We start from the raw sequence: 13687 nt of genomic DNA, 5'->3' as shown, positions 1-13687 counted from the left end.
GTAGTTCGGTAAAGTTAAATAAGAGGAAATTAAAGCAGTTTTTAAAAGAAGACTGAAAATACCAGTTTAAGTATTAAACCATAATAGTTCATGTGACCATTCTAGATAGGTCTGAGATTTTCTCTTCTCTAATACAGCCTTTCTTGTAGATCTTCAAATTAATCTGCCTACTAATATGTTGCATGGTGTTCTTGGAGAACTCAAACTGCTTGGAAGTAGCTGAAAGTTTGGATCATGCTTCTTTTCTGTCCCTTGTGATTGCCAAGTAGTGAGGTGGCAAGTAGGGGTAGGGTGCTGTGAGGTGAGACTCCCTTTAAGTGGCAGAAGGGTAAAGTGACCTTTGTGTTGTTGACCCTGGATTGCCACAGTGGACAAGGTGGCCTGTAGTCAGGCTGTGAAAGCTGCAGGAGCAACAGTGAGGATCTGGCAGAAGTAGGTGCATAAAGTCCTCCATGCCCGTTCCCTACGGGAGCTTCAGCATTAGCAGCCCACACCCAGAAGCACTTACTGCAGTGTGTGAGCTTTTGCACTCATCTTCACTCCCCGGCACTGCTGAGTCTTGGGTAGTAAACTGGCTATATGGTGACCTGCTTGCTCTTCGTCAAGAGTTACACATCTTTATCTTGTTCTGATGTTTGCATCCCGTGTTTTTCCATGTTTCACATGCATTTTTATCACAAGTGAAACATTTCACACCAAAATATGTGTGCCAAAGGCATTAGTAAGGAAGTGTCTGTCCTTTCCCATTTGAGAAAAATAGTAAAGTACTCAGGTAAGCACAGATGATCCTCGATGTGAGAGAGAGAGGGGCTTTTGTATCTCCACAGAAGCAAAGTAATGCTTTTTTTTAAGAGGAATGACTAGACCTGTCTTGTGGCTAAGAAAGAAATTAGTTTGGAGATAAAGATTAAATGTGTGGATCCCCAGAAGGACTTCAGACAGGACATTGACTAATGCCTTAAGAAGAGGTTCACTTCTAGATGATGTCTAGACATGCAGCTAGGTGAAATACTGGGTGTCAGGAAAATCTTTGGGAAGTCTGTTTAAGTAAGAAAGATTGTTTTTGTTTGGTTTTCCTCAAGACCCTTTTTCCCCACATATCATTCTATAAACTTTTGACAGTGTGTTCTTAATTTTTAGATGTTGTGGAAGAAAACATTTCTTGGTTTGCATTTGATCTTACCTTGAAATAACTTAATTAAGCCAAATTTACTGGAATATGTGGTCTTTCTAACTCAAGAGGTACCAATCGGAGATGAGTTAGTTAATTGGAGTCACATATCCTGGCATGTTCTCCAGGGTAGTAGAGGACACAACATAAATGTCAGCCCTGCCACCCTGCTCTTGCTGACATCGCAGGGGTCAGGAGATACTCCTGTATACAGGTACCATGAAGACTCTGCAGCAAGATACTGAGAGTATTCAAAACCTAAGGGCTCCCAGGGAGTCTTCCGTATCTTCCACTAGTCTAGCAAAGGTGGATACGAGAAATTAAATTTAGTGTTGCATGCAGTATGTACAATTACAGCATTTTCCTCCACTGCGAAGCTCAAGGGGAGTACTTCTCCTTAATTAATCAAAATGTCAGAAGGACCACTGCTGTCCTATGGTACAAGGCAGTCGTTGGGAAGAGGAGCTGCATGATGAGTTTCTGCCACCTCATCCAGATGCATCCCCAGGAGAGTTCTCAAACTAGTGTCCATCCTCTTGAAACAAGTAACTGACTTTTCATGCGTAGCAGGGCATGGGGCTTTCTAAGTTTGAGCTTGGCGAAGTCTTTTAGGGAAATAAAAAGTCTTGATACAAAACCAGTGGAGAACACCCCATTCCTGTGCGCTACCTCACTGTTGGAAACATGTGCTTTACTTTGAGTCTGACCACATCTATCATCAGCTGACAGCCGATGGATCTGGCTTCTGTACTCTAGTTTACCAGATTACAAATCACCCCTTTATTATGTCTAGACATAAGACAGTTCTCTGAGGTCACTTACCATGAAGGCTGTTTTCTCATGGCCTAAATGCTTTCAGGTTTCTTCTTTACATCCCCTCTCCATTTGCAGTGGTTTTGAACCTTGGGCACCGGCACTACACAGTATTCCAGTCGCAGTGGCTCTAGTGTACTGGAGATACCATAACTTCATTATTCTTACTGAAAATTTTCCTACTTTATAGATACAGGGATGCATTTTTTTCCTTTTGGCAAGATAATGGCTTTTGAATATTGATGAGCAGCTGTTTATCCACCTCCTCTTTTTGGAGTCTCTGCTTCCTAGGACAGTGAGTGTGTTGTTCCTACAGGCACTGAGACACTAGGTAAACCTGTGCTCAGCTTAACATTGAAGTGACCTTCCTCTCATACTGCAGTATTTTCCCACTTGCTGTTCTGTATATGGGGTTTTTGTCATCTGTGAGCTTTAACAGTAATTTTTGTTACTTACTGTTTAGTAAACAGTAATCTCAGTTGTTTATTTTACTGCAGTAAATAGGGAAATGGAGCATCAGCATCTTCAGAAGGGCTCCAGCAATATGGAAAGCAATAAAAGTGTTCTGTTTCTATCTAACAGGATACATTTAAGATCCAAACCCAGAGAGTCTTTTTGGATGTTTACCTCGCTGATGGCAGCAATGTTAGACTTGATATCCAGACATCGGACACTGCAGAAAGAATATTAGAGGTAATGGGTTTCTAGAAATGGGTTGAAATTTTTCATCTGTGAGAAGTGGGCAAAAACTAAGATAATTTCAGTCAGGAAAGGATAAAACTCCCTGTTTGAAGACGTACAAGAATATCTTCTGTGTTTTTTGAGGGGTTTATTGTACCAGGGGTGAGGGGTTGGGGAACATTGCTGATCTTGCAGATGAGCTTTTTTTGGTTCTTACATTTGTCCATAATTTATGTTGTGCGCCCTCTGCTTCTGTGGGATTTGGCTGTCAAGTTTAGGTTTCTGTCATTTATGATAGAATCAGAAAATATATACTATTCCTTATGAGGAAACATTCTTAAATAACCCCCTTTATTTAGCATAGTGTGTGTGCAAATGCTTGAACACTGTAGTCAGAAATGATGGTCTAGTGTTGACTTATGTCTTAGCTGGTACACTGCTGTTAAAACTTAGTGTGCAACTGATATGTCTTGGTTTTCTGCATGCTTCTCCTTTGCTTGTTTTGTGTCCCTTCGTGTTTGCTGGGAAACTGTGGGACTTCGTTTGCAGCATTGGTGCAGTTCTAGCACCGTGGCTCTGGGATGTCCGTAACAGCTGTTGTAATACATAAACAATTGCTAGTTACACTTTGAAACCACTAGCAACCAAATGTTTACGCAACTGGCTGGCTTGTGTTTGAAGCTTTCAGCTGGGGTTCCCTCCTCATGCCAGGAGAGGAGGAGCAGCGATGGCTCTGTGTATTTCTGTATTTGTACGTGTGTGTTTGTGAGCAAGGCTGAAACCTCTTCCTCAGTTGCTCCCATTTCCTAATCTTAACAACAATAACAAACCATACGCCTGCCAGATGGGTAATCGTCTTTGTCATGGGAATCTGAAAATTCCTTTTATAATAAAGAAAATTGTGTACTATATTCCTGTTGTTTGTTTGCAATCTGAGTTTGAGGTGGTTCTCAGCTGGCCATAGGTACAAGTGAACATGTATTCGCTCTCCTCCGTCAAGCTGATGTGTGTTAGTCTGACTCCACAACACAGTTTCTGTGCACAGTTACCACGAGTTGGATAACACAGGGTAACTCCTTGCTGCATTTGTTCTCCCATGGGGTTTGCATTACCTGAGGCAATGCCAGGACCGGTTTTTCCAGGGAAGGTAAGTGTCAGAGTTGGCCTTAGACCCTGCAACAGGAGACTTGTGGGGTGGGAGATGCTGAAGGCAAAAAGTGTTGGGGGTGGCAGGGAGATAGGAATTTTGATTTGCGGAGAGGCAAGTAAGTCTAATAGGGTGGAGGAAGAAAGGAGACATTTTTAGATAGGAGACTTACATAGGGGCATCGTGTAAGGAAAGGAATTGCTAATATACTTTAAAAAACACTAATAATTTAGGCTTGATAAACTTATCTTTTTGCAGTGGTAAAGGTAATTTCCAAGCCAGACAGTGGTGTTGTATGATGCTTTGTGTATTGCATTTGTAGATCTTTAATGTTTATGTGGTACTTTAAAGAAACAATGACATTTGAAATGTTGCAGGCACCATTTCTTCTCTTGTGGTCTTAAAGATGAGATAGTATTTTTAGGAATTATTTAGCTTTCGTCATTGTAAATGTGCTACCACATTCACTGTTCTTTTGCAGTGGAGGTAGACTTTGTAACCATCACTCCCTAACATCCTGGTGCTTGGGCAATATATACCAGCTTGTGCTTTGATCCAAGAAATAAAATAAGTAGAAATCCTACTGAATCAGAGATCTGTGTTTGTCATTACTGGGAAATGCCATTAGTACACTTAGTATTATGCTACTAAGGGATAACACATTGAAGCACTGTGGCTAATTTCTTAAAGTAATTTCTGGGTACCTCTTAGCACAGAGGCAGACGGAATGAAGGATGGTGCTGCTAATATTAACTTTTTTGTCTTTTGTGTTTGGATTTCTAAAACTTTCTTCCTGGTGTCTGAACTGAGCGTGAGGCAAGTGATTTTTATGCTCTGCTGCCCTCTCCGGTAACAGCCCTGATACTAACAAGTATAAGGAAAACTTCATGAATATGTTCTTTAATTTTAACTTGGAACGATTCTTCCCAACCTATATTTAGCTTGATGTCTACTTTTTTTCTATGCACAAAAAAAGTCTGCTTTTTAAATCAGCTGATACAGCTGGAGAAAACCCTTCTGAACTGTGGAGATGAGTGAATTTACAATGCTTGTCACTGTGACACAGAGCTGGAGGTGTTTTGGGATTGGCACACTTTGGAAGAAGACTGAAAACCGGTACTTCCACCTTATGCTCAAAGAAAGTCCAGCTTCTCTGACCAAAGCATGACTCCTCTATCAGGTTGCACAATCTGACAGATCAGCTGTGACAGGAGTGTTCTCAGGGGTGGAGAGTTTTCTTACGGTTGCCACACCACTTTCCTGAGCAAATTCAGGAGATTATGGTCACTGCAGAATTTAGGAAGGCACTGTGCTCTTTTAGGTTATGGCTGCTTTAACTTATGCTTTGATTTTTCAGGACCTAAAACAGAACAAGACAATTGCTTCAATCTGATTCAGCGGTTTCTGTGCTCACCTCTGCCTGATTTTTCTGTCCTCACTATCCCATTTTGCAGCTGGTCCTACAAATAATTTCTTCATTTTCTGTTGGTGCTATTTCTGCCCTCTTTCAGAAAAGGTGTAGAGGGGTCACAGCAAGCTAAAAGCAATCCAAATGTCAAGCTGGATTGGATTTTTTTTTTCCTCCTTATGCACTATCAATAACGAAAGCTCAACAGAACTCAAGTCTGCTCTTGTCAGAAGCAGTGACACAGAATTATAGAATCCTACAAGTAAGATTACCTCTTTCAGTAAAGGGGCAAGACTTCTAGATATTTCCAAGAGAAACAAGAGGACTCTATCAGCTTGGAAAATACACAGATCCTGTAAAAAAAAAAAAATAAAAAAATAAAAAAAAAAATAAAAAAAATATGCACATTTGTGATGCTCATGAACAATGTTGTTAGCTTAAAACACACGGTGCTCACTACAACAGGATTTGAGGATTTAGTAGTAAAGATCTGGAATAACATGGTAGATGCCTTTGCATTAGAGGATACTTAAATGCATGTCAGAGTAGTAAATGTTTTCTGTTTTATTACATTTTTATGTTCCTTTGAAACTTATGAATAACTCCTCACAAACTCAAATGCTGCAATATGGGAATGGTTGTATTTGCTTTTAAGTGGGGAATAAGGGAAACTTGAAAAACAATTAAGTTACATTAATAGGGATTGAACACTTCTTCCTTATTCGTGCTAATGGATAGCTAAGCATCTGACCTTCTTTGTTTTTAAAGGTTGCATCATGCAAGGTGGGGCTACCAAGAGAATTAATAAAATATTTTAGCTTATTTTTCTTTCAAGATGATGATGATGGAGCACTCTCTGGTAAGTTTTAGCCATACTTTGGAATTTTTTTTTTTTTTTTTTGGTCTGCTGCAGTGACGGAACCTGGAGTCTGAACAGAGCTTGCATGAGCCTTCTTGGTCTCAGGCTGAAAGACCCATCCTGTCTGATAAACCCCCTCAAGCCCTCTCCCCACATGGCTTGGAAAGAGTGGTAGAGGGGAATAAAGTATGGCAATAGTGTGGTGCAGGGGTGAGACTTTCATGCATGAATATTGTGTTCCTTTCAGTTTGCAAGACATGTAGCAACTTTACCGCATGGGAACTACTGGGTCTATCTGCTGGGTAGGCATTTAGTCAGATGGCCATACCTATAGAAAACAGTTCTTAATTTGCAGGTCACGTGCTGAGTTTAACAATGGGACAGGAAACTCTTTTGTTATATTTATAAACAATGTCTGGCTTACTTTCCTTTATATCATGACATGTTTCCTTTTTTAACTGATAGAAGCTTAAGTTTAACCATAGTGGTACTGAGCAAGCTGTAAATCAGGGTTGGGAGTGTCTTTATGACCATAAAATGGGAAGGGGCTTTTATGTCCTCATTGGTCTACTAATGTCCTGTTTTCCATCTCAGTGGGTGTGTGGGTGATGCTGGATCTGGGACTGGGACTGGTATAGTGGGCCGCATCGGGGAAGTGAACGCAGTGTCTGCTGTTGACTGGAGTGAAGCTGTGCACTGCAGCCTCTCTCTGTGGCCTTGAGTCACTCATCTTTTTTCAGCCTTCTCATTGGCATAAAGGTGTCAATGCTCTTCTGAAGCTTTTCCAGACAAAGGTCCAGTAGTAAACTCAGTCTTGGTGGGGTAGGAACTTTAATGTCTGTGTCTATTTTATTTATTGTTTGCTGCCCACTTCTCTCTGTCTGTGAAAGGTATCTCTGAGTACACAGGTTGTTACTATGTCTCAAATGTGTCTGGATATAACACCTTATATACACTTCTACTGCAGTTGCAGATGGATTTATTTTTGCCTTGCATTGTGATAGAATTAGGTACACAGGAGAATAGAGAAGTTTTTCAATTGATTACATTTCTATGCATCTTTGATATTCCTCACAAATAAATCAAGTGTAACCCACAGTCCACTGCCAAAAAAAAAATATTTAGATGCTCACATGCTTAAAATCACGTTTAAGTGCTCTGCTGAATTGCATTATTGGCTTAGAAATAAATGTTTACAGGTTTGGGCCTTTAGACATACAATTTTTAAAAAGTGCACAGGAAGGTAGTAAACTCTGAAGTGTGACATGCTTTTCTTGCTGTACGTTAATTACAGTGCTCGTCTGGTGTTCTGTTCAGGAAAAGCACCAGTCCTGGAAGCTTGCAGCCACGTGTCCTTTAAGTGCAGAAACATCTCTCCTGCCTAGCTGTGTTTTGAGAGAATGATATTCTATAAGAGCATAGTCTAAGAGAGTAGAGATACTCTGTAAGTAATAGAGCTATGTAAATTCAAAGTTGGAGAAGTGAGGAAGGTAGCTAACCTGTCACCTTACTTTATCCCAGAATTTATATTTGTTAAGTTCTTTTTCTTCTCCAAAAGCACGTTGCTACCCAGCACTAACTGATATGTGAAAGTAGCTGGGCTATTTCATTGGATTTCACCAACTGTCTCTCTGTTTTTTCTTCTTTTCCCAGTGGTGAAAAAAGTGGCAGACTTTGAACTTCCTTATGTGAGTCTTCAGAGCATGAAAGAGTTGCACTGTAAGCTTGGGATCAGAAAGTGGTGAGCAAGAAGCTTAAGAGAAACTACCAAGGTGTATGACAACTGCTATAAACAGAGAAAGAAATCCCTTGAATAACATAGTTACAAAGTCTTCAAGCCTCAGCAGCTTGACTGCTCTTTTCTGAGGCCAATTTGTTATTGGAATTTACTGGTTTCTGTGGTCCTGTGTGTCTTAAATTTTATCACCGTAGTATTCCTGAAGTGTCCTTGACTGCAGCTAGCTATTTATTCCTTCTCTCTTTCAGAATCTATAGAGAGGTGCTTTGTGGTTGCTTGCCTCCTAATTTTTATACCTGCATACTGCAGTGACCACAAATGGGAATATGCTTGTAAACAAGATACAGGAGAACTTTCAGTTCTGAGTTGCAAGCTGCAACTCTGGGCAGAGATGGATTACTTTTTATCTAAAGTGCTCATTTCTATGTAGTAATACACGAAATACCTGAGGCCATAGCTTGAGCATTTATTTTGTTAAGTAGCCTGGCTTAGGCAGCAGAGCGCTCTTTCCCCTTTCATTTGCTTGCACCTTGGGCTCCTCCTCAGTTATGCTGGTAGAACTGTGTGGGCAGACATGGTGAACTGGACTGGCAAGCTAATCTGGCCTAAAAATAAGTTGTTGGCTGTTTACTCTTTATTTGGTTTTGCTGGCCTATTTTTGGCCTGGGTCAGTCCCCCAGTCTGCATGGCAAACAGTTGTGCTGACTTGTGGGTGAGGATAAACCCTGGGGACAGGGAGTCTAGTGCCAAAATCCCGCTTGTCAAACTGCACCCTGAGGGTGCAGTCAGGCAGTATAGCTGAGCCAGTCTAGTGGCTCGTTGTTGTGGTCTGGTCTGCTTCTCCCTGCAATGAAAAAGAAAAAAGGGAATTTACATGCTTAGTGAGTTACATTGGCTGCATCAGACGAATGCTAGAGCAAGGAGCGTGGTTTGGAGCAGAAGAGGAAGAACAGACCATACCTTTTGGTGGCAGCAAGCAAGGTTGCTTGGCTTGAAGCTACACAGAAACCTGTTTGATGCTTGTAACTTGTATGGTTTAAATTTATTGGGCTAGACCTTGGCCTCTACAAAGCTTTCTCTATTTCCCTGTATGTGCCTTTATAAACTGGACAACCTACCAGCCTAATGAAAGCACTGTGTAGTTCTAAGCCATGACAAAGTCACTGTCTGAGTAGATACTTCTCCATCTAGCACAGCTAGAAGCACAGAGGTAGGAAATGGCAGTCCTGGGGTTGTTCTGTGCTTCAGGAGGCATATCACCTGTGCAGTGTGACTAATACACCTGTACCAGCTGTGGAGCCTGCGCTGCTGTGTTCGTACTGTCATGTAGACTTGCCCAAGCTGCTTTTAAATACAATGGCTCACGGTAGCTGTTGCAGCATGGCACTTGGATAACCGAATATTTAACTTGCTCTGCTGCTCTACGGATCTGATCCTGCAGCAGTTCTACAGTAGTTGGTATGGCAGATAGCGCAAGACTAGCTCTTGTGCGTCAGCACTGCAGCATGGCAGTGGGTGCTCCTGAGAATCTTACCAACATTTATGTAGACAAAGCCCGAGTTCTTCAAAAAAGGAGAAGGAAAGTTTTAGTTCTAAATTGTAACTGTTATGTTTGGTACCACCAAAATCAAAGTGGAAAGATTCTGACTTCAGCTTATTTCCATTCTGCTACAATGTGTAAAGAATGAATACAGTACACACTTTGAAGGCACAACTTTTTTTTTTTTTAATTGGGTTTGGGTTTTTTTAATCTTGGAAGTAATTGGGTCTTTCTGGGTTGTACTCCCATCATATTTAGCTAAAAAACCAAAATGCCATATTTAGAAGCATATCTTCATATTTTATTACTTTTCTCCCTTGTCATGGAAAAGGTATATGGATCCTTCTCTTGATATACTGCTGATGGATTGTAGAGCTTCACTGAATTTGCTATATATACAGGTAAAACTGAAAGGCCTTTAGAATTTGAAAGGTTAACTTACCCACATTAAATTAATCTTTTATACAAATTCTTAAAGTGTTTGCTAAATGGTTCCTGTTTAACACTGCTTTGTTGCACTTTTCTGATTATAGCTGTTATTGATCATGTTCTTTCTTTTTTTTTTTTCCTTCAAGCTCATGTAGTAGAGAATGTAACTCATTTATGTTTTGTGCATGGGGAAAAGTATTGCACAAAAAGGACATATTTAGGTATCTGTCCACTCTTATTTTCAAGTGTGTGTTTGTATGTCGTTACATGTAGGTGCTCTGCCATGATATGAGAGCATTTGATTTCTGAACTGTAGGTGTGTTGAGTTGTACTAGCTTTGGAAACTATTAATTCAGAAGGAAAGAACAGTGTAGAGTGAACTTGTGCCAAAATCAAAGGCCTTGTTTAAAAAAAAAAAAGCTTTCTATGTGTGTGTTTCTGAGTGTTTGTGTGTGAAAGGAAATACATCTTTGCTGACTTTTTTGCTATTTTTACAAATTCTTTTAAGGCAGTCCAGGAAGTTAAGAAGAACTGGGTTAAACCAACAGAAGGGCAGATGCAGGAACTTGAATTTTCACAAAAAAATGTGAACAAAGCAAAGGTAAAATGGTATTTTTAAAACAATATAAACAGATCAAGGGAGTGGTTTTTGAAGCAATGATACTAGAGGCTGTGACTTTAAAAATAGAGTCTGATTTTGTGAAGTTGTTTGAGCTAGAGAACCAGGTCTTGCATCTGGTCAGATACCGAGCCACTGAATAGAAAAGGAGGTGCCCAGCATTTTAAAATATCCCAACAGAATGACTTGGATGCCAAGGGCTAGCAAGAAGTTTTTGACTGTGGGTCCTAGTCTTCTCTATTTGTTAAACTCAGGTGCAAGTGTTTGTCATGCAGTTCAGGAAATCAGATGGAAATTCAGACTGCTGGGACTGCTGTTCTCAGTATTTCTTAGTGGTTAGTTTTGTCTCTTCCTATCATATCTGATGAGCATCCAAAAGACCCAGCTTATCATATCCAGTGTGTGTGGGGGGGAAAAATCAAGTTTCTAAGTCTGGACTGTGAGTGCTATTCTCTGAATCAAGTGTTGACATAGTGTGGTGAATCTGTGTCCTCCCAGGAGAAAGAGTATTAGGAATCTGAAAGACTTGCGTTATAGGCCCCCTACACCCCCTGCCCCCAATCACTAGATTTCACTTGCCTTTACAGCAAATTGCATTAATTATGCCTTTTTGGTGCAGTTCCTGGAGCTGATTCAAAAAATGCAGTTCTATGGATACATGCGGCTTGATCCTTGCATTTGTGACTATCCAGAAGAAGGCTGCTCAGCTGACATCTGTCTTGGCAATAATGAGATTAACTGCTGCATAAAACTGCCTACTAAACAAACCAAAGAGGTCAGCTTTAAAATCAACAGGCTAAGAAGTTGGCAGGTTACTTTTCTTGTAAGTACTTCACTGACTTTGTATCTGAATTCACTTTCTCTTCATGAAAAGGCTGTCAGGCAAGGGCAGGTCTAGGGAGAAGGGGATGGGCTCTTTTAAATCCCTCCCATCTGCCCATATTCCCATCCAAACCTATCCTGAAACATATTCCCTTGGCAGTAAACTTCCCCTTTGCAGCAGTAAACCATCTCATCTTACTCTGCTATGTTTTATCCCTTCCCTGGCATTCCCTGTCGTACTTTACCTGCCCCTTTTCTTTCCTGTTGGAGGTAGTTTTGTGTGGGAGCAAAAGAACTGCTTTAGCCAGCTTTATGCTTGTAAAGACTCCCCCTTCATACCTCCCACTTGCTCCCTCCCCCAGGAGAAGTGTTCTGGTACAGATTGTCACCTGTTTTATTTATATATTGTTTAAAATTAACCTGATTGACTAACTCTGATTTAAGGCTGAACACCTTAATGCTGTTTCTATCTGATTCTTCTGTTCATTGGTAATTGGGTTTGTGGTGGTTTTTTTTTTTCTCAGGGTGCTGCAAAGGATGGTGAAGATGACACTCTGGAGCTCAGATTTGAGTACAATGATTCAGGCACATGGCAGTGGATAGTTTTGTACACAAAACAGGTTAGTTGTCAGCCCTTTGAGGAAAGGGTCAGTGTGAAATATAATCTTACAGCCACAGGGGATTTTCAAAAGCAGTTAGTCCGTCTTTACCAGAGTGCAGCAGCTGTGCTTTCAAGCAGGTTAGCCTAGGGACAGTTATCTGGGGAAAAGCATTTGAATTTCTAGCATAAGGGGAAGAGACTTATTTTTTTTCTCCTGTTGAAGAGAAATGCCTAGCACTCAGCAGCAAGCCTGGGATGGAGTGTGGAGAGGTGTCATTTACTGGACTCAGTAAGTATCCAAAATCATCAATAGGTCAGACCCACCTAAGGTCAAGGGCTCTCCTTTTCCACAATGAATCCTGTTGTTCAAATAGAAATGTGTCATATTAACACATGTTAATGGAACGTGTGAATATGTGACATCGTAAGTATTTTTTTACATATAAATAATTCTTAAGTATGACTTTATAGGGTGCCATTCCTCCCACTATTTTCAGGCAGCTCTTTAAAGAGAAAGGTATTCAGGAATTCAAGTCATCCATCTGTGGTTATGCTGCCTAGCAAATAACCTAGGCTCTGCAGTATCAAAGGCAGCACCAGTCTTGGTTTAGGTATGGAGCTTCTATAAAAAGTATGGAGCCTGTTATTCAACTAAACTGCTTCTCTTGCCTCTGAGAACCACCCAGCAGCAGACAGGATTTTTCAAGTAAAATCAAAATGCTTAATTTCTCACACATTACTTCTGAATTCTGGGGTGACGATGCAGTTCACACAGCTATTTAGTAAGTGTTAATTTCCTGCCATGCTTAAGTTTTATGAGAACATAAGCAGCAAGGTTTCCAGTTTCTTCGCTGTTGGAGAACAAAACCCCTATGATTATCTCAGTATTAATTCTCCTGTGAAATCTGTTAGGGTTGTGCCTGATGTAGTGACTTGTTGATTAGAAAAACCAATGTCCCACTTTCCTCAGAAGTGTGAGGAAGAGCTAAAAGCCTGAAATGTGCTGCTGTGTGGAAGAAAAAAGGGCTTGATCCAAGAGCCCACTGCAGAAAATGGAAAGACCGGATGACTTGGAGCTTAGTCAGAGATGGCTCCCCGCCTCCATCACTGATCCTGTAGGATATTCTGTCTTTGATTCACTCTCTGTGCTTGATGCCCTACCTGAGATGCTTCTTTTTGTAGAGTAAGCAGTGAGGTGCATCTCTAGGGTGCAATTCAGACCTTAACTTGGTCTGCATCATCCCAAAGAGTTGTACATGGTCATCAGGCAGCATAAGGAACTAAAGGCAATTCCAGCCCACTGCTCTGAGGTGCCTCTGCTCAATACCTAATATGTGGGATGAACGCGTACTGCTCAGTTCATGCTATCAGTGCAAGATGTGACTCTCAGCTGGTCTACAAACACTTGAGCCATCTCATGTAACCACCAGGGCTTTGATTTTTTGGCAGTGCTGAGTGCCTATGAACTCTAGCTTGCTTCATTTGTTGAAGTGGTTTTGGTGCTGATAGTGCCACATTTGATTAACCTTACTTACTCTTTGGGGTAATTTGGCAACCTTTAAGGTAGGAGCCATGGACACCTAGAGAGGATAACTTACCTCACAAAACCAGTCATAAAAATCCTTATTCTCCACTCTGAGCGGTGCCATGAGGGTTAGTCGTGCTGAGGCTGGGCTTTAAGCAGCTGCAGCTAGTTTGGTGCACTGTAAGGATGTTAAGCACAGAGTAAAATTAACTGCATTAAGGAAGTAATAGCTGTTCAGTAGTTATGGACTGTAATTTTCAGGTGGAGGAGGAATGGAAGAGTCAAGTATGCTTTTAATAGAAGAAATCAGAATGCTCTCTGGTTTGTCCTCTAG

General features: G+C 40.9%; 1 protein-coding gene across 5 annotated transcripts in view; it reads left to right on the top strand.

Annotated features, from left to right (window-relative positions):
- The window catches only part of SNX31 (sorting nexin 31), a 55119-nt gene that overhangs the window by 14061 nt on the left and 27371 nt on the right, over positions 1-13687 (top strand). For all 5 annotated transcript variants that reach the window (XR_012585777.1, XM_074577533.1, XM_074577534.1 and 2 more), the window contains 7 exons: positions 2567-2677; positions 5989-6079; positions 7733-7820; positions 9689-9758; positions 10295-10387; positions 11025-11228; positions 11752-11847. Coding sequence is in view for 4 of the 5 variants with exons in the window: in XM_074577533.1 (XP_074433634.1) it covers positions 2567-2677; positions 5989-6079; positions 7733-7820; positions 9689-9758; positions 10295-10387; positions 11025-11228; positions 11752-11847 (753 nt within the window). In the remaining variant the exon portion in view is untranslated. The remainder of the gene's footprint in view (positions 1-2566; positions 2678-5988; positions 6080-7732; positions 7821-9688; positions 9759-10294; positions 10388-11024; positions 11229-11751; positions 11848-13687) is intronic.

This window comes from Larus michahellis, chromosome 2 (genome assembly GCF_964199755.1).
Source record: "Larus michahellis chromosome 2, bLarMic1.1, whole genome shotgun sequence".
In the NCBI taxonomy this organism is placed as follows: domain Eukaryota; kingdom Metazoa; phylum Chordata; class Aves; order Charadriiformes; family Laridae; genus Larus; species Larus michahellis.
The sequence above is the reverse complement of the archived record's forward strand: the minus strand, read 5'-3'. Positions and strand labels throughout refer to the sequence as shown.